The sequence below is a fragment of the Corythoichthys intestinalis genome, chromosome 19 (assembly GCF_030265065.1).
Source record: "Corythoichthys intestinalis isolate RoL2023-P3 chromosome 19, ASM3026506v1, whole genome shotgun sequence".
NCBI classification, from domain to species: domain Eukaryota; kingdom Metazoa; phylum Chordata; class Actinopteri; order Syngnathiformes; family Syngnathidae; genus Corythoichthys; species Corythoichthys intestinalis.
In genome coordinates, this window is record NC_080413.1 from 1,351,104 (window position 1) to 1,377,312 (window position 26,209).

A 26,209-nucleotide genomic window follows, 5' to 3' on the forward strand; every position below is an offset into this window, starting at 1 on the left:
CGGATTAATATACAAAATATGGACGTATGGGTTGTATTGCATGTATGGGTTTCACAGTACACTGTGACGAAATGGTGGGCCAAAAATATGTGCCCCTTGGCATTATTTTGCTTAGGGCCCCCAAATGGCCTGGGCTGGCCCTGCACCTCAGCAATTCTGTCAGATAATGCTCAATTTCTCCCACAAAATAATTGCAATTACAAATGCTTTGGCAGTAATGTCTTCATGGATTTTGCTTACAATTAAAAACACGAAAGAGAATGAAATTTTTTTTAAAAACATTATCATTTTACACAAAACTCCAAAAATGGGGCAGACAAAAGTATTGGTACCCTCAGCCTAATACTTTGTAGCAGAACTTTCAGACAAAATAACTGCGAACAACCGCTTCCTGTATTCATCCATGAGTTTCTTACAATGCTCTGCTGGAATTTTAGACCATTTTTCTTTGGCCAACTGCTCCAGGTCTCTGAGATTTTCAGATCTCTCCACAGGTGTTCTATGGTATTCAGGTTTGGCCACTTTAGAAGTCTCCGGTGCTTTCTCTCAAACCATTTTCTAGTGCTTTTTGAAGTGTGTTTTCGGTCATTGTCCTGCTGAAAGACCCATGACCCCTTAGGAAGACCCAGCTTTCTCACACTGAGCCCTACATTATGCTGCAAAATTTGTTGGTTGTCTTCAGACTTCATAACGCCATGCAAACAGTCAAGCAGGCCAGTGCCAGGGGCAGCAAAGCAACCCCAAAACTTCAGGGGATCGTGTTCTTTTCTGTGAAGACCTCGTTTTTTTCCCCCCTGTAAACTCTATGTTTATGCCTTTTCCCAAAAAGCTCTACTTTTGTCTCATCGGACCATAGGACATTCTTCTAAAACGTTTTTGGCTTTCTCAGGTAAGTTTTGGAAAACTCCAGCCTGGCTTTTTTATGTCTCTGGGTCAGAAGTGGGGTCTTCCTGGGTATCCTACCATAGAGTCTCTTTTCATGGAGATGCCGACGGATAGTACGGGTTTACACTGTTGTACCCTCGGACAGCAGGACAGCTTGAACTTGTTAGTCGAGGTTCTTCATCCATCTTTATTTCTGTCCACAGGTTAGCCACAGTGCCATGGGCTTTACACTTATTGATGACACTGTGCACGGTAGACACAGGAACATTCAGGTCGTTAGAGATGGACTTGTAGCCTTGAGATTGCCCATCCTTACACATAACTTTGCTTCTGAAGTCCTCAGACAGTTCTTTGGTCTTCTTTCTTTTCTCCATGCTCAATGTGGTACACACAAGGACACAGGACAGAGGTTGAGTCAACTTTAATCCATTTTAACTGACTGCAGGTGTGATTTAGTAATTGCCACCACCTGTTAGGCCACAGGTAAGTAACAGGTGTTGTTAATTACACAAATTAGAGAAGCATCTCATGATTTTTCAAAGGGTGCCAATACTTTTGTTCGGCAATTTTTGGAGTTTTGTGTAAAATGACAATGATTGATTTTCTCTTTTGTGTTTTTTCATTGCGGGAAAAAAATCAATGAAGATATTTCTACCAATGCATTTGTAATTGCAATCATTTTCTGGGAGAAATTGAGCTTTATCTGAAAGAATTGCAGGGGTGCCAATACTTTTGGCCAGCAGTGTATTTAAGACGTGAAAACATGGCACTGTTCTATTCTTTTTTTTTTCATAACATTTTAACTTTCTGTAAATTTCGGTAAATCTTTACTTTACTTACATTCTAACGAAATATCCTTGGGATGTGAATGATCAGTGCCATCGGCCGCGAGACGCATCCAATCCATTTGGATGCAAAGCTACCACAAATACATTCTGATCCGTCCGTTACCATCGTTAGTTTGGACGCACAGGTATTTTCAAATCCAGCTGGTGGCGCTAAAGTCATTTTCCAAAACCGCCAATCAACCACACGGAAAAAGAAGAAGAAGAAAGAAAAGAAGAAGTGTGGAAACAAGTGGAAGTAGATGTGTGACAAGTGCAAAGGGTTGAGACGTCTCGCCCGCGGCACGCAGAAAAAAAATTGGACTGAAATTCAGTGTCTGGCGCGCGCGTGTCAGGTGTCAACCAGGTGCGGCCGAGGCCCCGCCCCACACCTGAGGACGCAGGCCCGCGTGAGTCACATCTCCTGGCTTCCGGGTTGGGTTAGCGCCATGGCGGAGGTCCTGAGCGTCCCGGAGTTCATCCGCGAGTGCAACGACGACTATGCGGCGCCCACCACCTCCAGCTTCTCCTCGCGCATGACGCATTGCAGGAACAGCGTGGCCGCCCTGGAGGAGGTAACTCGGACCGGAACCGGGACGCTCTTTGTGTACTGTAGACATAGGGTGTTTACCCTTGAGCAAGGCACAGATGTGTCAAATTAGCTCGCGGTCAAGACTTCTTGCCATTAACTCTTTCAGGGACAGTGGACCAGAGGTGGGTAGAGTAGCCAAAAATTGTACTCAAGTAAAAGTAGTCATCCAAGAAACGTACTTGGGGTGGCGTGGCTCAGTGGTAGAGTAGTTGTCCCCCAACCCAGAGGTTGTGGAAACGATTCTCTGCCCTGATGAACTCGCCTAAATATCCTTCAGCAAGATACTGAACCCCACATTGCTCCTGGTACTGCATGACCAGTTGGTAGATGGCAATGTAGTGTAAGGCGCTTTGAGCACCTTGAAAGGTGGAAAAGCGCTATACAAATATAACACCATTTACCATTTCAAAAAAGTATTTGGTGAAAAAAATGCTCAAGTCACGTGTAACATTGTGAGTAACTGCTTATAATATATATATATTTTTTAAAACCATGGTAGTTTTTTTCATTGCACAAAGTTATTTATAATGTACTATAACATATTAACCCTTTCACACCAAACGTGTCGGCAGCGACGCGTTTACGCTAGGGTTGTTCCGATCATGTTTTTTTGCTCCCGATCCGATCCCGATCGTTTTCGTTTGAGTATCCGCCGATCCCGATATTTCCCGATCCAATTGCTTTTTTTTTGCTCCTGATTCAATTCCAATCATTCCCGATAAATTTTCCCGATCATATACATTTTGGCAATGCATTAAGAAAAAAATGAATAAAACTCGGACGAATATATACATTCAACATACAATACATAAGTACTGTATTTATTATGTCAATAAATCCTCAAGATGGCATTTTCATTATTAACATTCTTTCTGTGAGAGGGGTCCACGGATAGAAAGACTTGTAATTCTTAAAGGATAAACGTGACTTTGTATATTGTGACTAAATATTGCCATCTAGTGTATTTGTTGAGCTTTCAGTAAATGATACTGTAGCCATTTAACTTTTCTGCCCAAATGCATGATGGGAAGTGCAACCATGACTGTGCGTAGTGGCACCAATTGATATATCTTCTCTGCGTTGGGAAATAACACAGGGTGTTAAGAAAAAGATCAACTACTACCTTTCTTCCCCACGTTGCTTCCCACGATATTACTAATTGTTGAGAGAGGGATTGTAAGGCTTTAGCCAATTAAACATGGGCTCCAAAGACTGCCAAAATCCACTCTACTCATTTTATGCTGCCTTTTAGCTCTATATATAGGCAAAACGGCGCCATTATAGATTGCACGCGACAATGCGTGGGTGGGTCATGCAGCGCATGCGTTTCAATATTTTGATTTTTTTTTTTTTTTAAATTACCGCCGTTAACGCGATAAATTTGATACCCCTACTTTAAGCCAAAACTTAAGACTCTGAATGAGTGAAAGACATTTTGTCTGTAACGTTACATACAATTAGAAAACGATTTAATTAAAAAAAATATATATATATATTAACAAAAGGCATGTCAGATATTTTTCTGCCGATTCCGAAACTTTGAAAATGACGTGATCGGACCCGATCGATCGGCATCCCGATCGAATGGACATCTTTAGTTCATATCGTCTTTGAAGCTTCGTCACGTTGTAATTACGTCACCCACGTGCCGCTGGTTGCTCTCATTTGAAAGTGCGGATGTTGATGTCCACACCTATTTTTATTTGAAGTCAATCTACCCAGAAAAACGGGAGATAATGTCATTTGAGTTTTATAGTTGTATTGCACTCATAAGTATGCATTAAAATGCTGCATGGACCATGTATCTATCTCCATATTTCCATCATTTCTTGTCCTTTTTCAAAACCGAAAGCAGCACAAAAGACTACATATCCCAAGAGCCGTTGTGATGTCAAGGAGGACGAACCGAATGTGATCATTTTTAATAAATTTCTGAGCGAGGCGCCAACTAATGAAAGGGAGGCATGCGAAGCAAGCAATGGCCGGTTGGTTTGAGTGAGCGACTTTGAAATGTGCAGAATGAATCTAAATCTACATTTAGCACAAGCTAATGCATTATTTCACTAACTCAAGGAAGAAGATGAGCTGTATTTGTCGTTGTTTTCTTTGGATGAGTCTGCGTCTTGGCGAGTAGAAGTAACAGCAGCGCGCAAACGGCGAAATAGTGGGCTGTGGGACGTTGTGTGTGACGCACCTCGGTGACCTGTTCAAGATTATTGGGTCGCATGCCTGAAAAATTTGAATTGAACTAAACTACTTGACAAGTAAATACTTTTTTTCAATGCTATATATATATTTTTTTCTTCACTATAATCTTTTCAATTTTTATGTAGATATGTGTTCGAGAAGCTTGATTGCATGTACGTGTATATACTTTTGATAAGGTGATGGGTACAACACCTAATTTCACAAAGAGATATCCTCCAAACCCTTTTTGTGTTAGATGATATATATAATTTTTTCTCACTATTTTGCACTGTATATAACCTGTTTTGACCATAGTATGTGTAAAGGCCAAAAACGCCTGTGACCATACCTGCTGTTTGTGTTGAATTCTCAAACATAAAACTATTCAATCTCATTTTTTTCAATTGAATGTTTATCCTAACAAGTTGAATAAATATTATCAAGCTTCAAAACGGTTGGTTGAGCATGTTTGGTTGTCAATGGGACATCAACATTACAAATTTTGAAAAAAGATTTTGGGATTTTTTTGGTCTTTTTGGGTCCAAAATGTGGAGTATAATTGGTAAAAAAATCAACAGAACTAAAGCATCATTCGTCTAAAGAGCATGAGTGCCCTCTAGTGGAGAAAGTAGTTACTAGTTTGAATGGTTCCTTCATAGTTCCTATTACGAAATTAAAAGGATCATAGCTCCGGTTTTCCATGGTTAATTAGTGCCAAATAAAAACTGGGACAGAGGTTAAAATCTGCGCTTTCATGTCATGTTGAGGGCGGCCCCCTATGTCAAATACTTCATTTTTTATACAGTAGTGCTTTAAAGACGCCAAGTGATTGAACAGGCCAGCGTAATAATAGAACGGCAAGCTTGAGTCTGATTGGTATAATGGAGTCACGTGATTATTGTTGCCAAGTCTCATTCATGAAACTGGTAACGCTACAGTTAGCGTGGCTGGCAACATTAAAAGTGAAATTATTACATCAATTACTACTTTAAAAAAAAAAATCATTTTGCTATTTAAATCACTTATTCCCTCCGACCCAAATGGATAATTTTATTAATTAACCCTTTCACTTACAAATTACTGCGACTGACTGGAAACTGGTTCAGGGTGTACCCTGCCTCCTGCCCGTTGTTCGCTAGGATAAGCTCTAGCACCCCCTGCGACCCTCGTCAGGATAAGCGGTTCAGAAGATGAATGAATAAATTTACAACATTTTTTTTTTCTTATTGAACTCATTAGCTGCCATTGACATCTCTAGACCAGTGTTTTTCAACAGATGTACCATGGAACATTAGTATTCCATGAGAGATCATCAGGTGTGCCGCGAGAAATTATCCAATATTGCATTTTTTTTTAAATAAATAATTTATAACAATATTAGGGTGGCCCCTAGCAGTATTTCAAAGGACACTCAGCCTCAGGTGCAGGTGAGCGAGGTATTGCTCATGTCGCATTCAAGAACTGTTCGGATTTCCAGCCCTCAGCCACCTTGCCGTCCACAACAATTTGTTGGAATAAGGATTGACGGTCGTATGGATACAATGGAAAGGATACATTCGTGTACATTGACACTTGACAGGTCTAATCAAATGATGTACAGTAGACGTGCTGGGGTCCACATTGTCGCGGACAGCAAGGTGGCTGATGTCTACAATTCCGAGGAGTTCTTCAACACAAGACGGGCAATTACCACGCTCGCCCGCACGCAACCAAGAATGAATGTGACGCACACAGAAGTCGTGGTGGTACAGTCATGGATAAATGTTTAAAAAGGACAACTTTGAAATCTAAACTGAGCCCCTGGACAAGATTCTAACCCAGATGAAGGCCCGAGTAGGAGTCCTGCTTAATTTAAAAAAAAAAAAAAAAAGTGAAGCCTGAGAGCTCAAACATAGACTTCATAATGTATTGACGGGACTTGGGGCGTGGGGCCGATAAATAGGGGGGCTCCCCGAGTGGAATCACAGACAAAGAACTTTTTTCGTTGAAAATTCTTGTGAATAAATGCTTAAATCCCAGATTTTTTTATAGTAGATATGGACGTAAAACAGTCTTGATTCTTGGTTAAAATAATTTTAAAAAAAAAACGGGCAGTTAGCATTTATTTTACGTAAATATGTCGAAAGTGGTATTTGGTATGTACAAAAACTGATTTTGCCAGATGCCATTTTTTTGCCATCTGGCAAAATGTATTTTGGCATGTGGGATTTTTTTTGGGGTATGTGGCAACATAGATTTCGCCATGTGGCATTGTTTTGCCATGTGGTAAAATGTAATTAGGCATGTGGCATTTTTTTGGCATGTGAGGTTTTTTTTTTTCGTGCCTGGCAAAATGGATTTTGGTATGTGGAATTTTTTGGTATGTGGAAAAATGGATTTTGGTATGTGGCATTTTTTTGCCATGTGGCATTTTTCTGGTATGCGGCAAAATTGATTTTGCCATGTGGCATTTTTTTGCCATGTGGTAAAATGTATTTAGGCATGAGGCATTTTTTTGGCATGTGGGATTTTTTTTTTCGTGCGTGGCAAAATGGATTTTGGTATGTGGAATTTTTTGGTATGTTGAAAAATGGATTTTGGTATGTGGCATTTTTTGCCATGTGGCATTTTTCTAGTATGTGGCAAAATTGATTTTGCCATGTAGCATTTTTTGCCTTGTGGCAAAATGTATTTTGGTATGTGGCACAGTTTTTGCCATGTGGCAAAATGTATTTTGGCATGTGGGATCTTTTTTTTTTAGCATGTGGCATTTTTTTGGGATGTGGCACTTTTTTGCCATGTGGCATTTTTTTGGTATGTGGCAAAATTGATTTTGCCATGTGGCAAAATATATTTTGGCATGTGGCTTTTTTTTTCGTGTGGCAAAATGGATTTTGGTTTGTGGCATATTTTTTTGGAATGTGGCAATATGGATTTTGTTATGTGGATTTTTTTGGTATGTGGAAAAATGGAATTTGGTATGTAGCATTTTTTTGGGGGGGGTATATTGCATTTTTGCAGGCCATGCACATCCATGCCATTGACAGCTAGCCACGTCCAAATTTTCCATTCATCTTAAATGGCATAAAACGTGTGGCTGTGAATTTTGACCATACAATTACCATTACAGAGCATTGACATTCAACTGGCACCCAAAAAACTGCCACATGCCAAAATATATTTTGCCATATGGCAAAAAAATGCTACATGGCAAAATCAATTTCGCTACATACCAAATACCACTTTTCGTAAATATGTCGAAGTACAATGCTAGTCTTATAGTAAATGTAGCTAGCGGCCACCTGATGTAAACTGATTTTTCGGTGAAAATACTTGTGAATAAATGCTTAAATCCCCGAACTATTTATAGATATGGACGTGAAACATTTTCGATTCTTGATTAAAAGCAAAAAAAAAAAAAAAAAACGGCAGTTAGCATATATATTGCATACGTATTGCAAACAATGACGCCAATGCAGTAGCGGCTAATTTCTCCCATTGTTTTTTTTCACAACGTTTCAAAATACATGAATGGTACGAAAAATATAATGACCTTGAATCCTCGAACAAATCACACCTGAGACAATCCTTCCTGTTTGTATGCGGTACAGCTTTCGTACTTTTTCAACAGAAATCCGCCGTTAGAGCGCTGCGTGCGTGTTTGTGAATAGCTCCTCTTGATGTGGGCGGCCCCCTACTTGAATGTGAGGCGCAGTGCATGACCGATCTGACCCGTCAATACATTATGAAGTCTATTAAAAATCTTATATGTATCTCTTTCCAATACTGTTAAATCGAAATTAATACATTGAACACACCGATTTTTTGGGATGATTTGTTTTAATGTAAGTAAGCTCTGCCTTTACTTTGTGGATTTTCGATTTTTGCGGGGGTGTGCGGTCCTCATTATCCGCGAAAAATGAGGGATCACTGTATAGACATCGCCAGTTTTTTTTTTTTTTGAATGAGTAAAAATAGTCACTTGCTCTACAAAAGGTTAAAGGTCAATATTTGAATAGGTGTCCACTCTAATAACCATTTTCCCTGAAAGAGTTCAAATCATTGATGTATATTTTTTTGAACTGTGAAATACGTGCGGCAACACGAATACTACAATTAGATGTCAAACGAGGGCTGCAAATTGGAGACCCCTGTCTTACATGACTGTAACAATAACATTTAAGAAAAAAAAAAAATCACAATTGGTGGATGAAAGGCTTCATGTCCACGTTGACAGGAAGTGACACGTGATGGCCGCTACGGTACATGACAAGGGGAAGTTGGACTTCCCTCTTCTGCTTCTCACTTTGTGACTTTTGCAATTTGAGCATTCATGCTGTGCGTGTGTGTGTGTTTCAGGTTCTGGATGTGGAGCGCTCGGTTCTATCCAAGCTGAAGAAGGCGCTCAAGTCTGTCTACGCGTCGGGCCTAAGTGAGAGTCTTGCCTCTGGTTGTCGTAACAACAACACCCAGATGCGCCGGCTCATTACTCTCTAATACGCAATTACACTTAACTCATTGGCAGCGATAAATCCCCGTCGCTCGCTCAGCTCACAAACACTTGCTGTCACACGCACGGCCGCCTGGGTGTCGGCCCGGCAGACCCGCATTCCGGCTCGTGCCCCGACACGCCGACCGACCGACCGACCGCCGGGGAACAAATCTTCACACTAGTTTCAAATACTCATGTCAAGATTAGGGCTGTCAAACGATTAAAAATTTTAATCGAGTTAATTACAAGTTAAAAATGAATTAATCGTAATTAATCGCAATTCAAACCATGTATAAAATATGCCATAGTTTTCTGTAAATTATTGTTGGAATAGAAAGATAAGACACAAGAGGGATATATACATTCAACATACGGTACATAAGTACTGTATTTGTTTATTATAACAATAAATCAACAAGATGGCATTAACATTATTAACATTCTCCTAAAGCGATCCATGGATAGAAAGACTTATAGTTCTTAAAAGATAAATGTTAGTACAAGTTATAGAAATTTTATATTAAAACCCCCTCTTAATGTTTTTGTTTTATTAAAATTTGTAAAATTTTCAATCAAAAAATAAAATAGTAGCTCGCCATTGTTGATGTCAATAATTAGACCATGCTCACTCATGGTACTAACGCATAAAATCAGTTGGACCCAAGCGCCAGCAGAGGCCGCCAAACACCAAAAATCAAGTAACAAGCGGAGATTACATTGTACTGTCATTTTAATCTGTTTGAGCGGGGCATGTGCGTTAATTGTGTCAAACATTTTAATGTGATTAATTTAAAGAATTAATTACCGCCCGTTAACGCGATAATTTTGACAGCCCTAGTCAAGATACAAAAATCAACTTGATAGTCATACTTCATACTTCCATAAATAATAACATTTACGAAACCACGTACATAAAAAAACTTTTTTTTTTTCATTAACTCTTTAATTCCCTCAAATGAACCCAAAATGAAATTCCCTCAAATGAACCCAAAATGAACAGGAAGCTACCCAAAATATACTGAAACTGACCCAGCAATGCTTTAAAATCATCAGAAAGTCACTTCAAATCAACAGGAAGTGACCAAAAGACAGGAACTGACCTCAGAATGCCCCAAAATGTACCGGAAGTTACCCAGAATCAACAGCAAGCGACCTCTAAGTGCTCTAAAATCAGCAGCAAGTGTCCCAAAATCAGCAAGAAGTGACCAGACATGCTTATTTTCCATTAATATTAGTCAGGCTATGCCATTGACGGCTCTGCACAAATTTCTGTGTTAGTCAGCTTTCTTTCTGCGCTGATGAATCTTGGGTACGCGGTCGCTACGCTCATGGGTGGACCGCCAGGTTATTTCACGAGCCTCGTCAACAATTACAGGAAAGTCGGTCAAAAAATTTGGACGTGCATCACCTTATTTGGGTGCCAGTTGAATGTCAATGTTTTGTAATGCTAAGTGTATGGTCAAAAATGGCAGTCACACATGTTTTTCTGCCATTGCATATGAATGGAAAATCATAGCCTTATTTGGTTGCCAGTTGAATGTCAATGCGCTGTATTGGTTAAAAAAAAAATCACAGCCACACGTTTTTCTGCCATTTAATATGAAGGGAAAATTCGGACGTGGATAGCCGTCAATGGCATAACCTGACTTGGGTGCCAGTTTAATGTCACTGCACTGTAATGTAAAGTGTATGGTCAAAAATCGCAGCTACACATGTTTTTCTGCCATTTAAGATGGATGGAAAATTTGGACGTGCGTAGCCGTCAATGGCATGAGCGTGCATGGCCTGCAAAACTGCCATGTACCCCCCAAAAATGGCACCCCGCCCCAAAAAAATGCGACAAACCAAAATCCATTTTGCCACATACACATAAAAAAATGCCACATGGCAAAAAAATGGCACATGGAAAAAAAATGGCACATGGCAAAATCAATTTTGCCACATGACAAAATAATGCCATATGGCAAAATCCATTTTGCTACATGGCAAAAAAAATGCCACATGGCAAAATCGATTTTGCCACATGGCAAAGAAAAATGCCACACGGCAAAATCCATTTTGCCACATGGCAAAAAAATGTCACATGGCAAAGGAAAAATGCCACGTGGCAAAAAAAATGCCACATGGCAAAATCCATTTTGCCACATGGCAAAAAATGCCCCATGGCATAATCAATTTTGCCACATGGCAAAAAAATGCCATATGGCAAAATCCATTTTGCCACATGGCAAAAAAAAAAAAGTCACATGGCAAAATCCATTTTGCCACATGCCAAAATTGGCAAGTCCCAATTTTGGTTCTCAGCCCTGCTGCAAACTCGGCAAAAACTGACCAAAGAACAGAAAGTGAAGTGCCCAGTAAATAATTGTAAAATTCACAAGAAAGTAACCCAAAACCAACAGGTAGTGATCTAAAATCAACAGAAAGTGGCCCAAAATCAACAGGACGTGACCTGTAAGTACCCTAAGATGAATAAGGAAGTGACCCAAGATGAACTGATTTGCTGCCATTGACAACAATAGACATCCAATTCATTGAACCGTGCTCATGTTGAAGTGCCATTGTTCCATTTCGGTCCGGATACTTTTGATAAGCCTAGCTTGCCACACGTTGCAGCCCACGTGGAGCACGAGGACCAGTACGTGTCGGCCATGGAGAAGTTGGGCGACACGTGCGCTTGCGGGGAGGACGCCGCGGTGGGCGCCGCCTTCCTCAAGTTTGCCGTTTTCAGCAAAGAGCTGACGGCGCTCTTCAAGAACCTGGTGAGCTTAACCCAAACAAGCTAGCGTGTTAGCCTGCCTGATGTCACTTCATGTTTAATAGGTCCAAAATATGAACAACATCATCTCTTTCCCGCTGGAATCGCTGCTCAAGGGAGACCTGCGCGGCGTCAAAGGGGTGCGTACATGCGTCCTTCCATGTCATTATACAGTATGTTAATTTTCTAGGAGGGGAATTTGTAGAGAGCCAACATGGGCAACATGTCTGCGGTTTGTAAAATACTTTCAAATCGCGGACATGTTGGCTGTGTGTCAGTAGTGTTTGCGTGTTGCTCCTCGCCATGTTTTGATGACGCCATCACAAAAGGACTAAAGTTCTTCACACAATTCAGCGGTAAACTTTCGGTCTTTAAAAGCAAATACCAAAAATGCATTTTTAACTAGAAACTGCAATTTTTGGAGAAATTATTCTGGAGCTTTGCTGCGTGGAGATACAGATGTTAGCCCCGCACATGTTGGTTTGGGGACATTTCGGGGACGATATCAGGTCACTTCCTGTTGATTTGGGAACATTTGGGGAACACGTCCTCGTCATATCAGGTCATTTGAGGACATTTGAGGGGCGTGTCCTGTCATATCTGGTCATTTGAGGACATTTGCGGGGCATGTCCTGGTCATATCAGGTCATTTCAGAAGCGTGCCCTGGTCATATTAGATCATTTGGGGACATATGGGGGCGTGTCCTGGTGACATCAGGTCATTTGGGGACATTTGGGGTGCGTGTCCTGGTCATATCAGGTCATTTTGGGGACATCTGGGGTGCGTGTACTGGTCATATCCGGTCATTTTGGAATATTTGGCGGGCATGTCCTGGTCATATCGGGTGATTTGGGAACATTTGGGGGGCGGGTCCTGGTCACATTAGGTCATTTGGGGACATTTCGGAAACATGTCCTGGTCATATCAGGTTATTTGGAGACATTTGGGGGCGTCTCCTGATCACATCAGGTCATTTGGGGGATATTTTGGAAACATGTCCTGGTCATATCAGGTCATTTGGGGGGCGGGTCTTGGTCATATCAGGTCATTTGGGGACATCTGGGTTGCGTGTTCTGGTCATATCCGGTCATTTTGGGATATTTGGCGGGCATGTCCTGGTCATATCGGGTGATTTGGGAACATTTGGGGGGCGGGTCCTGGTCACATTAGGTCATTTGGGGACATTTCGGAAACATGTCCTGGTTATATCAGGTCATTTGGAGACATTTGGGGGGCGTCTCCTGATCACATCAGGTCATTTGGGGGATATTTTGGAAACATGTCCTGGTCATATCAGGTCATTTGGGGACATTTGGGGGGCGGATCTTGGTCATTTGGGGACATTTTGGGGGCATGTCCTGGTCGTATCAGGTCATTTGGGAGTGGCGTGTCCTTGTCATATCGGGTCATTTGGGGACATTTGAGGGGCATGTCCTGGTGACATCAGGTCATTTGGGGACATTTGGGGGGGCGTGTCCTGGTCATATTAGGTCATTTGGGGACATTTGGGGGGCGTGTCCTGGTGACATCAGGTCATTTGGGGACATTTGGGGGGGGTGTCCTGGCCACATCAAGTCATTTGGGGGCATTTGAGGGGGGGGTGTCTTGGTCACATTAAGTCATTTGGGGGGACATTTTGGAAACGTGCTGGTCATATCAGGTCATTTAGGGACCTTTTGGGGACGTGTCCTGGTCATATAAAATCATTTGGGGACATTGGGGGGCGTGTCCTGTTCGTATCAGGTCATTTGGGGGCGGGTCCTGGTCATATCAGGTCATTTGGGAACATTTGGGGGGGGGCGTGTCCTGGTCACATCAGGTCATTTAGGGACATTTCGGAAACATGTCCTGGTCATATCAGGTCATTTGGAGACATTTGGGTGGGGCGTGTCCTTGTCATATTAGGTCATTTGGGGGGGGGGGGCGTGTCCAAGTCATATCAAGTTTACCTATTTTTGGTCACATCCCTTGTGCCACCCTTTCAGGACCTGAAGAAGCCGTTCGACAAGTCCTGGAAGGATTACGAGACCAAACTGTGAGGACCGCTTTCCGCTCCCTGCGTGCGCTCTTTATCGTGAAAGTACGCTTCGCCGACAGCTCCAAGCTGGAAAAGGAGAAGCGCGAGCACGCCAAGCAGCACGGCATGATCCGGACCGAGTTCAGCGGCGGGGAGATCGCCGAGGAGATGGAGAAGGAACGTCGCGCCTTCCAGCTCAACATGTGCGAGGTGGGTGGATCGTCGCCGGGCGCTCGCAACGACCGACTGACTTCTTTCCCTTTTCAGTACTTGCTCAAGGTCAACGACATCAAGGTCAAGAAGGGCGTGGAATTCCTGCACAACCTCATCAAGTATTTCCACGCGCAGTGCAAGTACGACCAAGTTAAGACGTCCAATTGTAGAATTGTGGTGGCAGTTACAAAATCAAATAGCCTCTTTAAACCAAGGAGTTTATCACGAATAGACGTTCAATCCACTTGAAGTCTTACACATACGTATATTCTTTCTGGCTCACACACGCGTTCAGTTTCTTTCAGGACGGACTGACGGCCGTGGAGAGTCTGAAACCGTCGGTGGAGAAAATGGCGGCCGAGCTCGCCGCGGTGAGGTTGCCGACCGGCCAACTCGAACCTTTGACGAAAGCTAAGACTGCTGTTTTTTTTTCCTTTGTCGCTTGTTTTACGTATTTGCGCGTGTAGATCAAGCAGTCTCAGGACAGCGAGAGAAAACAGCTGACCCAGCTCCGCGACGTCCTCAAGTCGTCGTTGCAGTCGGAGGGGAAAGAGGTCAGGCGGACGGGAACCGGCGTTCGGGGGCGCGTCGCTAACCCCGTGGCCTTCGTTCGACAGGAGGCGCCGGCCAAGCCCAAGCAAGGATATAGCTTGCACCAGCTGCAGGGCAACAAGGCGCACGGCACCGAACGCTCCGGCGTTTTGTCCAAGCGGAGCGAGGGGTGAGCGGGCGGCGCTGCCGACCGTCGTCGAGGCGGCGCTAACGTTAAGCACGCTTCTTGTGGCGCAGGCTGAGGAAGGTTTGGCAGAAGAGGAAGTGCTCGGTCAAGAACGGCTTCCTGAGCATCTGCCACGCCACGGTAAGCCCCGCCCCCAATGGCCCATTTATCCTCGGAAATGAATTTATCACTAGTAGATGTCCAACCCATTTAAAGTGGGAGGTGTCGCTGTCAACCCTTCAACTTGTAATGGATTGGACTTTCTAGCGACGTCAATGGCAGCCAATGAGAAAATCAAAATTTTCATTTTCAGGCCAATCGAGCACCAGCCAAACTCAACCTGCTGACGTGCCAAGTCAAGAAGGACGCCGACGACAAAAGGAACTTTGACCTCTTCTCACGTAAGAAAGCCCGTCAGAATGCCATGTGAACTTTGACGGCAATAGATGTCCAATCCATTTGAAATTAGGACTGCCGCAATTAGGGCTGCAGCTATCGATTATTTTAGTAGTCGATTAATAGATGAACTATTTAATTCGAATAATCGAGTAATTAGAAAAGGAACATAAAAAAATTTAAATACCTGAGTTGAGCCTCCAACGGTATAAAAAATAATAAATCAGGATCTAAGTACAACAAAAGAAAAATTGGCTAACTTACATAGCAAAGGTCCGCTAGCTTAAATGCTATAAAATGCTTAAAAAAAAAAAAATTTTTTTTTTTTTTACAATGCTCTTAACCAGTGTTGTTAATCTTACTGAAAAAAAGTAATTAAGTATGGTTACAAATTACTTCTCCCAAAAAGTAATTGCGTTAGTAACTCAATTACCTGAATGTAAGAGTAATTAGTTACTTGGCAAAGTAATTGGTGATAATTACTTTTTTTTTTTTTTTCCTAAAAAAAAAAAAAAAAAACATTGGCCACACTATGTGAAGTTTTTTGTGAAGGTTTTTGGTACAATTGGCCCGAGCCCAATTCTTTACCCTAATTTACTCTTTACCCTGAATCAACTGTTAAAAGTTGTTAAAATTGCTCCCATTATTGCAATAGTTCCCTTCTCTCTACTCTCGACATATGAAAGTTTTAAAACTGTTTCATCATTTAAAAATAGATTCAAGTCAAGATTTTGCCGATTTAGAAGTATTTTAGATAAAAAGTTACTTAGGTTGGCTAGGAAGGTTCTCTACAACAGAACCGTCCTAAAAAGTCTACTGCTTTAAGATGGCGGCTGTCTAGTAACGCATTTAGTGCCATGTCTGTCATTTTGCATCTAGTTATATCTATATACAGTACATGTGATATCTACCATGTCTACCATATCTACCGTAACATGCGGGCGTAGTTTGTAGGCTATCGGCTACAACATGTATTATTGGAGCTACCTAGAATCGCGTTTGCTCGGCGTCACAACTTTCTTGCCTCCTCCCCACTCCTGCTCTGCTCTGCTCTGTCGTCTCGGTGAGTCCGTCTCCCTCTGACTTTTCGACCAATATAGTAACTCATGCCTTTCCGTCCTCAGTAACGGTAACGGCCTTGCCAAGATGAGAAAAGTAATTAATTAGATTACCCACTACTGAAAAAAATAACGCCGTTAGTAACGCAGTTATATTGTAACGCCGTTATTAACAACACTGCTCTGAACAAATGGTTCAAACGCATATTCCTACAAAAAATGGCTGAATATACCTATAAACAAAATTATGAATGCATTAAAAAAAAAAAAAAACATTAGCTCAAACATGAACTCAGCTTATGTTGGTCTTAACAGGGAGTGCCGAGTGTTCAAATTTTCAGCCGTGGAATCTTTTGTTATCAGGCATTTCTTGTGGCAAAACAGGATTTGTTCTGGACTGTCCAGAAGAGCTGATTGCGGGATTTGGTGGTGCAGACGTGGACTTGGAGATGTCTTGCCCATCACCTGCTTGTCAGCATCAATCTCGCTCAGTCAGCTGCAAGTCCGTAATATCAAATATATTTTCCTTGTTTTTCATAAACTATGATATAAAGGCTTTTTATTTTCTATTGAGTGTGTTAGAGTAATACAAACAGTCAAACGGTAAATATGGAGAAGGATGGTATTCCCTTCAAAACTAAATAACGGATGCATGAACAAACATAATTAGTTCAAACAAAAATATACCTTATGTTGATCAGGGAGCAGCTGGATTTTTAACCATGGCAAATGAGTTGTCATATTCACTGTTGCCACTAGAGGGCAGTGCATCCACCCAAATCAATCAAATTGACACCATTACACCGCCACTTTAATTAAACGAATACTCGAAGCAGCAAAATTTAATTCAAAGCTTTTTTAAATCTAATTACTCGAGTTAACTGATCAATAGTTGCAGCTCTAGCCGCAATATATCTTCGTCTTCTTTTTTATTTAAAAAGAAAAAAAAAAAAGAAACTTTTTTCTTTTTTTTTCTGTCTTTCATGTGAATAAATTGTTTGAATTCAAACTAAAAAATGTATTTTTTCACTTGCTGTAATTGTATAATTTTAAATTATAATGATTAATATATTAAAGTAACAACAGTAAATACTCCACCTAATTAATTTGTCAGTCCTCATTTTTGAATTGATAAAAACTACAGGAAATACAGTGGAGCAAATAAGTGTTTATTCAACCACCAATATGTAAATTTACATTAAATCACAAAAGTCCGCTAGCTTAAATGCTACTAATGCTAAAATAAACTAAAATAAAATGAAATCAGTATCATCTTCAATAACAGCAATTCAAATTTGCGTTCACAAGTAGCTGCAGTCCGCGCATTCACCTTAGTCTTAACCCCTTGTACTGACTCCATTTCGAAAGCTGGAAAAAGGCTTCGAAGCACAAGTTGACAATTTATTCAAGTCGACAGCGATCGTACAGGACAGAGGGACCCAGGCCAGGATCCAAGGTCACCATATCACCAGTCAACAAAGGGTTCCCGAGAAATAAATGACCATGCTTATTGCTTAGTTAAATATTCCGTTTTTTTAAGGCTTTCGCGGGGCAAGCCGTGGGCATGAAGAAGGGTGCATTTAGGCATTGTTTAGGATTATTGTGGATTGGATAGGAGGATTCGGGAGTTGATGTTGTCAGGGCAACGAGGGTTGTGGATTTTGCCACCTCAGCATCAAAGGGGCACTTGGAGTCTTATCATTCGTATTATCAGTTGGATATCGGGCATTCTCCGGTGTTCCTTGTGTTGAGACAGGACGTCCCGCCATTTGTTCTGGACTGTCCGAAAGAACTGACGTAGAGACGTGAGCTTGTCGATATCTTGCCTATCACCTGGTAGTCAGCGTCAATCTTGCTCAGTCAGCTGCATGACGCACACGTTGTGATTCAGTGATAAGAAGGCGTCATGTATCTCTTATGCCCTATAGTCGGCTTGTTTTTCTTAAACTATGGTATAAGTGCTATTCATTTTGTATTAAGTGTGTTAGAATAATGCAAACAGTTAGACTGTGCCTACGAGAAAAGGTACTCCTCCACAAGCAACAAACGTGCGCGCAGGCTGTCACTCGGCTGCTCTGCGTGTGCGTGTGTGGGGTGGGCGGGCACGTCTGTACACGTGCTAGCTTCCTGCGCCAAAATAAAAGCATGCATAACTAAACAAAAGTCAAAAATATATTTTTTTAAAAACGGCGAGACGCAGGCGTCGGTAATTCGAAATCGCATAAGTCGGGTCCATCGTAACCTTTGGACTACCCGTAATGTGATTTATATACTGTATGAATCAATTAACAGGGTCGTGTCAAAAAGTCAGTGATGATTAGTCGACAATTAAAACAATTATTTTTCTATCGACGTCAACGGCAGCCCTCAACTGTTGTCTCTACGATTTCCCGCAGATGATCGGACGTACCACTTCCAGGCCGAGGACGAGACGGACTGTCAAATGTAAGCCAACGGCAGCCGGCCCGTCGGGGTCGCTTCGGTTCTCACCGACTGACCGCGGTCGGTGTGGTTCGCAGTTGGGTGTGGGTTCTTCAGAACAGCAAAGAAGAGGCGCTGAACAAAGCCTTCCGGGGCGACCAGGACGAAGGCGACAACATCGTGCAGGAGCTCACCGGGCAAATCGTCGCCGAGGTCAAGAAGATGGCCGGCAACCAAGTCTGCTGCGACTGCGGCGCTCCGGGTGAGTGAGCTGTGCCCGTCCGACGGCGCCCGCCCACTCGCCTGGCTAACCCGCGTTCGGCCGGCGCAGGTCCCTCGTGGCTGTCCACTAACCTGGGCGTGCTGATCTGCATCGAGTGCTCGGGGATCCACCGGGAAATCGGGGTGCACTACTCCCGGATCCAGAGCCTGGACCTGGATGTGCTGGGAACCTCCGAGTTGCTGGTGAGCGTGGCGGGAAGCCAGCACTGGCACAACCGACCGACTAATGACGCTCTACTTTCAGCTGGCCAAGAACATAGGGAACGCCGCTTTCAATCAGATCATGGAGGCGGAGCTTTCTGCGGGAGGCGTGGCTAAGCCTCAGCCCACTAGTGACATGTGAGTACAGATACTTGAAAATAGGGGTGCTTTGGTCACTTCCTATTCATTTTGGGCTCACTTGCTTGCTATCTCATTGAAGTTCGTTCACTCGATGCCAGCCCTCCCGCTTCCAAAGGATTGGACGTCTTGTGGCATCCATGAGTGTTAGGGAGTATTGACAAAAGAGCAATGAGAGATACGATGTGTGTGTGTAGGCAGAGCAGGAAGGACTACATCACGCGCAAGTACGTGGACAAGGCGCTCGTCCACCGCGACTGCACCGACGGCGCCGCCCGCCTGCAGGAGCTCTACCGGGCGGTGCGCAACCGCGACATCCTGGCCCTGCTTCAAGTCTACGGCGAGGGGGCGGACCTCACCGAGGCCTGCCCGCAGCCCAACCAACACGTACGAGCTAATCCCATCCCCCGTTCCTTCCTCCGTGCCGTTTGACGTCGGCGTTTCCTTCAGGAACCGGACGAAACGGTCCTGCATCTCGCCGTCCGCATGGTGGACAGGAACTCTCTGCACATCGTGGACTTCCTGGCGCAGAACAGGTAACGTCCGCCGACGTCAATATGTCCGATCGGCCGTCGTAAAGCGTGCGCCCGTAGCGCCAACCTGGACGCGCGGACGTCTCGGGGGAGCACGGCGCTGCATTACTGCTGCTTGACGGACAACGCCGAGTGTCTCAAGCTTTTGCTGAGAGGAAAAGCTTCCGTGGCCATCGGTAAGTCGTCCGCCGCCGCACGTCAGCCCTAGCTTGGCTCGCGTCAACATTTGCGGGCTCTCTCGCTCGCAGCCGATGACTCCGGAGAGACGCCGCTGGACGTGGCCCGACGACTCGGACACGCTCAGTGTGAAAACCTGGTGAGATTCCGGCTCACGTTTGCTTGACATTTTCCAAAGGTGTCCAGCTATTAGAGGAGTTCCAAAAAATCGATTATTACATGCATCGCAATTTGACACGTGACAATTCCATTACGATTCATAAAGGTTAAAAAACGATGGATTTTCCCTCATAACTTTATGACAGCCACTCGTAGCGGAACAAAATTCAAGTGCCGCACGGACACCGTTAACAGATGCATGCACAACGTTATGATGGATGCTCCTGGCTCCTGGGAGAGAGATTTACTACTTTTTAAAAGACTGGAAAATAAATTTGTGTATGAGACAGGCAGACACAGAAATTGTGCTCAACTTTCGTGCTCAAGTTATTTTTTAGAGCGAGAAGGGAGGAGAGATAGTTCGTTGAACCTTGTCTTGTAGATTTCCAGCAGTAGTTTTAAGGAATTTCAATTGAAAAATGTCCTGAGTGTGTTGCTAAGACCTGTATGCGTCTATAAGAGGTGAGTACACGAACCCTCTTGTACTGTTTAGTCTTTATTGTTGTTGTTTTTGAGATGTTAATAGTTAGCGCCGAGTGCTAAGCAAATGAGCTAATTCGCTAACGTGTATTTCATATTGCAGAACGTGTAAAACCATGATTAAGTACAGCGAGAACACTACAAACATGCGAAATAGTACAGAAATCTGTTGTTGCAAGTGCTGCCTGAGAGCCGACAGGCGTGTGTGAGCGTGGGCGGGCAGGGAGAGAAGAAAGTGCGCGCGATGTACTAAGTGTGTTTGTGGCACTAAAAGTGATCAAGAGCAGTTGTGATTTCCACCTGTCACTCCAAGAGTTACACAAGGGAGGCAACACTGTGAAAACTAAGTATATTGCAGGGGTCATGAGTCATTAAATAGCAACATAAGAGCATGTTCAAGACTTTTTTTTATTGTGGATGCTGACAGGGGGACTTGCTTTATTTTTTGAGAGAGCTCTTCTTTTTGCTTTCCATGAAGCAAAGTTTCAGCAACTGCACTCATACAATCTTTGACAATCGGTGCGTCACTGAAAGACTTTTTGTTTTGACCCAATATCCACGCTATTCTGAGGGAGCATTCATTTGCGCATTGCTGTGCAGTGAATAAATGAACTATGAGCCTTGAGGTGCGATGATATTGAGCCCTTAATTCCGCTACACTCTGTTTTCTGCATCAATCTTGCGTAGTTTTGAGCACGCCATTTACCGTACCTTTTCGCCTCTTCCTCCAACTTCATTCGGCTCAGTTTTTGGCCGTCACTCCGCGGAGGCTGGAAAGCGAGTGTGAAAATAACTTTCACATGCTTCACTCCCATTGGCTGGCTCACGCGCGTCACCGCAAAGGTTTTTGTTTGTTGGCCACCTCCGCTCTGCAAACCCGCAGACAAAAATGATTTTTGTTGTTGCAACGTGTATTAGTCACGACAGCTTGAGATCCGGTCCAGACGGCTTGGGGGTCCGGAACCGGACCGAGGTCCGCGGATCTGTGACCTCTGGTATATTGGGTGAAAGAAGTCTTATATCTAAAGACACTTTGTTTATTTCCAGAAAATGTGAAATTTATTCCACCAGTGTACATTTTATTGCATTGTTGAGAGAAATAAGTACTCCCTTTAAAATGGTTAATGTTTTTGCACTTTCTTGTAAAAAATATATAAAAAAGCAGCTGAAGGGCAGCTTTTTGTTGTATGGGCATGTTTCCATCGTTCCCGTTGAATCATAAGGATATTTTAAATAAATAATGAACATAAATTTGTTTGGCTACTTTATTAATCAGTAATGTACAAAGCATCGATGATCGTGATAACAGTTATCATCGTCAATACCGTGATCATCGTTCCAAAATCAAATGGTAGCACCCTGAATCGTAATCGAATCGAATCGTGGGGTGCCTAAGATGGCACACCCCTACCAGCTATGCGACACTGAAACAAGCTTCGTACAAAACACCAATATCACTATCGCCGATACGATGCTAAAATGACGTCGTTGGAAAGACCGGGAAATAACCTGCCGATGTTCCGCAACATGTACTTTTTGAGATCTGGTTTCCAACTGCCGGTTGCCCTACCCAAAATGGCCAACGGCTATATATGCTGCTATAAAAATTGAGCACTTGTTGTCCTTCCAAAGAGGCATTTGACGTCCAATCATCGTTCTGCTGTGAGTCACTAGTTGCCCCTACCAACATGGCGCCCCTGAGGTGGCGTTCCCATCAAAGTCAATGAAGTCATAACGAGTGTTGTCACGGATTACTTTAAAAAGTAATTTAATTACTGATGACTGATTTCACTTAAAAAAAGTAATCTAGTTACTTTAGTGATTACTTTATTATCAAAGTAACTAAGTTACTATAAAGTAACTTATCAGTTACTTTTTAACATTTTTTTTCCTTTTGCTGCCTCAACATAAAAATAACTGAAAAATGTCATCGCGTGTAATTGAGTTTTTCACATAAGGCTTAATCGTTGAGTTAGCGGGGGTTTAATTAGTCGACCTTGAAAGGTGGAAAAGCGCTATACAAGTATAACACCATTTACCATTTACCAGCCATTCCGGAGCCCTAAAACTAACAAATAACTGACAAATTGCACAAAATTTGTTTAAATCAACTCCAACGACTAATTAAACCCCCGCTAACTCCAAGATAAAGCATAATGTAAAAAAATTCTTAACTTCCCCTTTGAAATAAAGACCTAGCCGTTAAAATGTTGTCTATAAAAGTTGTAAAGCAATAAAACAACAAAAATTAATGAAATGAACAAAAATCCTACAACGTACAGTTTTCATAATGGGGGCAAAATCATTTTTCGAACAGATCATGTGACTAGCACCTTGGAAACTTTGCTTTGCTTAGCCAAAACTACACCAGAGGAGGCAAGATGGATATTTAGAATTTCTTTAAACCAAAGCTTTCAAACGCTGCCAACAACAACTTGAACAGTTGATTGAACTCGAACAGTGTCAAGATGTGTATATAAATATATATACAGTATTGGCCAAAAGTTTGGAGACACCTCAAAGGTGGATACTTTGAAGAATGTAGAACACAAAACCTGTTTTCAGTTATTTCACTTTTTTTTTGCCATTCCGCATGTTTGTTCATAGTTTTGATGTCTTCAGTGAGAATATATAAAATGCAAAAATCATGACGTGTGTCCAAACTTTTGACTTTTGTTTCAGTCTTTAACATGCTTTTCCCCCAGTCCCTCAAATGTAAAACTTCGCCTATGATTACAAACTCTAAGTATAAAATGTACATAATTACACATATTTTAAAGGCTGGTTACAAACTGTAGAAGCGCAGGCTGTCTCGTTACCTGTCGGCTTTGAGTTTTTTGGTGTTGTGCTGTAATTCCGAGTGCTTCCTTGTTGAATTGGAGGTCGAGTTTTTAGCGGTCGACAGTCTTCCTGAGCCTGCGCAGAGTTTGCAACGCACGGAGATATTTTTTGTCATCTTTACTGGACGGATATGTGAAGTAAAGGCTGTATCTCCAGTGAGCAAATGCAGCCGCCTGTTGTATCTCTCCGGCTCCTTTACTGTTAGCATCCTGATAGGTAGCCACTAGCCAGGCTATGTTGTTGACCGCCGTGGCAGACGGCGCGCGCACAGGTAGGATGGTAATAATACACGTGATCCGTTTCTCCCCCCCCCCCCCCCCCCCCCCCCCCCCGATGAGAAAACGTGAGATGTGATGTCACTCCCAAACTCAAGCGCAGTATTTTCTTTTCAAATGCTCTTCGTACATGACTACAATATTCTTCATTCTACATACAGTATGAGGCACCGAGGAAACTAACTTTAATCAGATTACCGGCTTGGAAAAATGAACGCGTTGGATTGCTCGTTACTGAAAGAAAGTAATCAGATTACAGTAACTCGTTACTGACAACACTGGTCATGACTAGCTTAAATCTCAACCGAGATGACTTGGTCAGTGTTAAAGCATCTGCAATTTACTCAGTAGCTGCCAATAGCGGTGCTCGACGTCCAATCCATTTGAAGCGGAATTGGACACCTACCAAGTGATAAATTCACAACAGAAGAATGATTGTATGTATATCATCATCTCGAGAATGGCAACAAGTGCTACTTTTTATATGGCGAGGTGTGTAGTTGGCGGCCATCTTGGGTAGGTCGACTGGCAGTTGAGGAATAGATCTGGACATGCACTTTTTTCACAGCATTGGCAGGTTCTCATCCCGATGATGTCATTTTAGTGTTGTATACTAGTATCTATGCAACACTACCTATTTGAAATCTATGAGCTTTTGCACACATGTTCATTTGCTGCCACCCTCCCACTTCAAGTGGATTGGGCGCCTACTAGCGATGAACTTGAATTCACAGAAGCATGATTGGACACCACAAAAAAGTGGCCTTTAAATCGCTCGAAAAGGACGCTAAACTGGAACTGTGCTCCGTGCGTTTCAGCTGACTCAGGCTCAATCTGGGAAGTTCAACACTCACGTGCACGTGGAGTACGAGTGGCGTCTCCGTAACGACGACCTGGACGAAAGCGAGGACGAGTTGGAGGACAAGGTGAGGCGAGACCTAGGCTGAAGCCAAGAGAGGGTGGACACCCGTCTTTTTGCCCCCATAGCCCATTCCGTCCCGCCGCGAAGAGCGCGACCGTCCCGTGAGTTGCTTCGTGGGCGCTCCGTCACCGCCCGCCCGGCACCGCGGGCAGATTCCCAGCATGATGATCAGCAACGAGACGTACGGCGCCATACTGGAGCGGCGCTTGCCGCCCGGTCCCGATCCCCCGCTGCCTCCCAGGGGCCCGGCCAGAGGGCGGTGCAACAAGCCGGTCGCCATTGAAACCGTAGGAAGACAGAGGTCATCGTCAGACCCACTGACCCTAAACGACGCCGCGGACAGAAACACTTCCGTGTACGGTGAGTGTCGCGCCCATACGGCTTTGCTAAGATTTGAACACGCCGATGCTGCGCAATATGAGATTTAGTTTTAGACTGTAGGTTCGCCCTACCTAAGACGGCCGCCAGCGACCACTATGCCGTAAAGAAAAGAGCGTTATGACAGACGTCCAATCATCCGTCTTCGGTGAACTTCAATGAGGTCATCACTAGTCCACGTCCATTTGAAGCGTGAGGGTGGCAGCGAATTAAAGTTTGCTCATCCGCTGCCAACCCTCCTATTTTAAAATGATTGGACATCTAGCGGCGTCAATAGCAGATGGTGTGACATTGATGATATAGTCTTTTAAAGTAAGATAGTTATAACTTCATTTCAATGCCAATGATTTGAATGGGAACGTTGCCTCAGGGCGGCCATGTTGGTAGGGGCGATAAAAGGCCTTTTCGTGCTTCTGCCTGCTATTCAAATGAGTTTATCACTCGTAGACGTCGATAAGCAGTGTCTGACCGAGCCGGCAAGCTGAGAGCAATGATTTTACATTCAAGTATGCGGCCATTTAGTATTAAAAGAAAGAGGTATAGTTAAAAAAAATAAAAGGTTAGTACAGACTATGTTGCTATCTGTGACTGTCGCTTCCTGTAAATTAGTGAGACTTTCTTGCCGTGACTGCCCTCAGTTCTCCCCGTGGCTCCTCCGCCCCCTCCGGCCAATCACAGGGCCCGGACCGCCCCCTCTCATCCGCCGCCTCTGCCACCGGGTCCTCCTCCTCAACATAAAGCACCTCCCTCAGGCCCCAGACCACCAGGGCCCAAATCGCCTAGCGGGTAAGCATCACTCCATTCTTAATAGAGGTGTAACAATTAATCGACAAATATTTGTATAACCAATTAATCATACCGGACTTTCTTCACGTTAAACTTGTCTAAATTCTTGAAATTTATATATATATATTAGGGGTGTCAAAATTATCGCGTTAACGGGCGGTAATTAATTTTTTAAAAATTAATCACGTTAAAATATTTGACGCAATTAACGCACATGTCCCGCTCAGACAGTATTCTGCCTTTTGGTAAGTTTTACAGCAAGGCTTTTTGTGCTGTCTAACAGCAAACTCTTGTGGTCGCTTTGCGACATGGTTTATTGTTTTCTTGCCAGTTCAATATGGCTGCACGACGTCTCGGGCTGATGCCTACGTTGTAATGTTGTGCTTATATGATCCTTGGACAAGATTTGTCCGTAAGTATGGTTGTTGTAACGAATGTACATATTATGTTAGTAAGCGAAATGTTATATTTTTTGTATGAGACGCTTTTTGTTTAT

General features: G+C 43.2%; 1 protein-coding gene across 2 annotated transcripts in view; it reads left to right on the forward strand.

The window, feature by feature from the left end:
• The first annotated feature begins 1,954 nt into the window (after positions 1 to 1,954).
• LOC130907819 (arf-GAP with SH3 domain, ANK repeat and PH domain-containing protein 2-like) overlaps positions 1,955 to 26,209 on the forward strand; it is a 29,565-nt gene continuing 5,310 nt past the window's right edge. The window contains exons 1-23 of one of the 2 annotated variants that reach the window (XM_057823291.1): positions 1,955 to 2,284; positions 8,827 to 8,899; positions 11,576 to 11,721; positions 11,783 to 11,857; positions 13,704 to 13,753; positions 13,816 to 13,945; positions 14,003 to 14,088; positions 14,244 to 14,319; positions 14,416 to 14,502; positions 14,566 to 14,669; positions 14,738 to 14,807; positions 14,980 to 15,067; positions 18,517 to 18,565; positions 18,640 to 18,803; positions 18,873 to 19,006; positions 19,068 to 19,162; positions 19,360 to 19,549; positions 19,613 to 19,698; positions 19,756 to 19,871; positions 19,944 to 20,011; positions 24,446 to 24,553; positions 24,615 to 24,909; positions 25,566 to 25,713. In XM_057823291.1, the coding sequence (XP_057679274.1) occupies positions 1,973 to 2,284; positions 8,827 to 8,899; positions 11,576 to 11,721; positions 11,783 to 11,857; positions 13,704 to 13,753; positions 13,816 to 13,945; positions 14,003 to 14,088; positions 14,244 to 14,319; positions 14,416 to 14,502; positions 14,566 to 14,669; positions 14,738 to 14,807; positions 14,980 to 15,067; positions 18,517 to 18,565; positions 18,640 to 18,803; positions 18,873 to 19,006; positions 19,068 to 19,162; positions 19,360 to 19,549; positions 19,613 to 19,698; positions 19,756 to 19,871; positions 19,944 to 20,011; positions 24,446 to 24,553; positions 24,615 to 24,909; positions 25,566 to 25,713 (2,750 nt within the window). In that variant the 5' untranslated portion in view covers positions 1,955 to 1,972. Of the gene's footprint in view, positions 2,285 to 8,826; positions 8,900 to 11,575; positions 11,722 to 11,782; positions 11,858 to 13,703; positions 13,754 to 13,815; positions 13,946 to 14,002; positions 14,089 to 14,243; positions 14,320 to 14,415; positions 14,670 to 14,737; positions 14,808 to 14,979; positions 15,068 to 18,516; positions 18,566 to 18,639; positions 18,804 to 18,872; positions 19,007 to 19,067; positions 19,163 to 19,359; positions 19,550 to 19,612; positions 19,699 to 19,755; positions 19,872 to 19,943; positions 20,012 to 24,445; positions 24,554 to 24,614; positions 24,910 to 25,565; positions 25,714 to 26,209 lie in introns of both variants that reach the window. The other variant, XM_057823290.1, reaches the window with a different exon arrangement.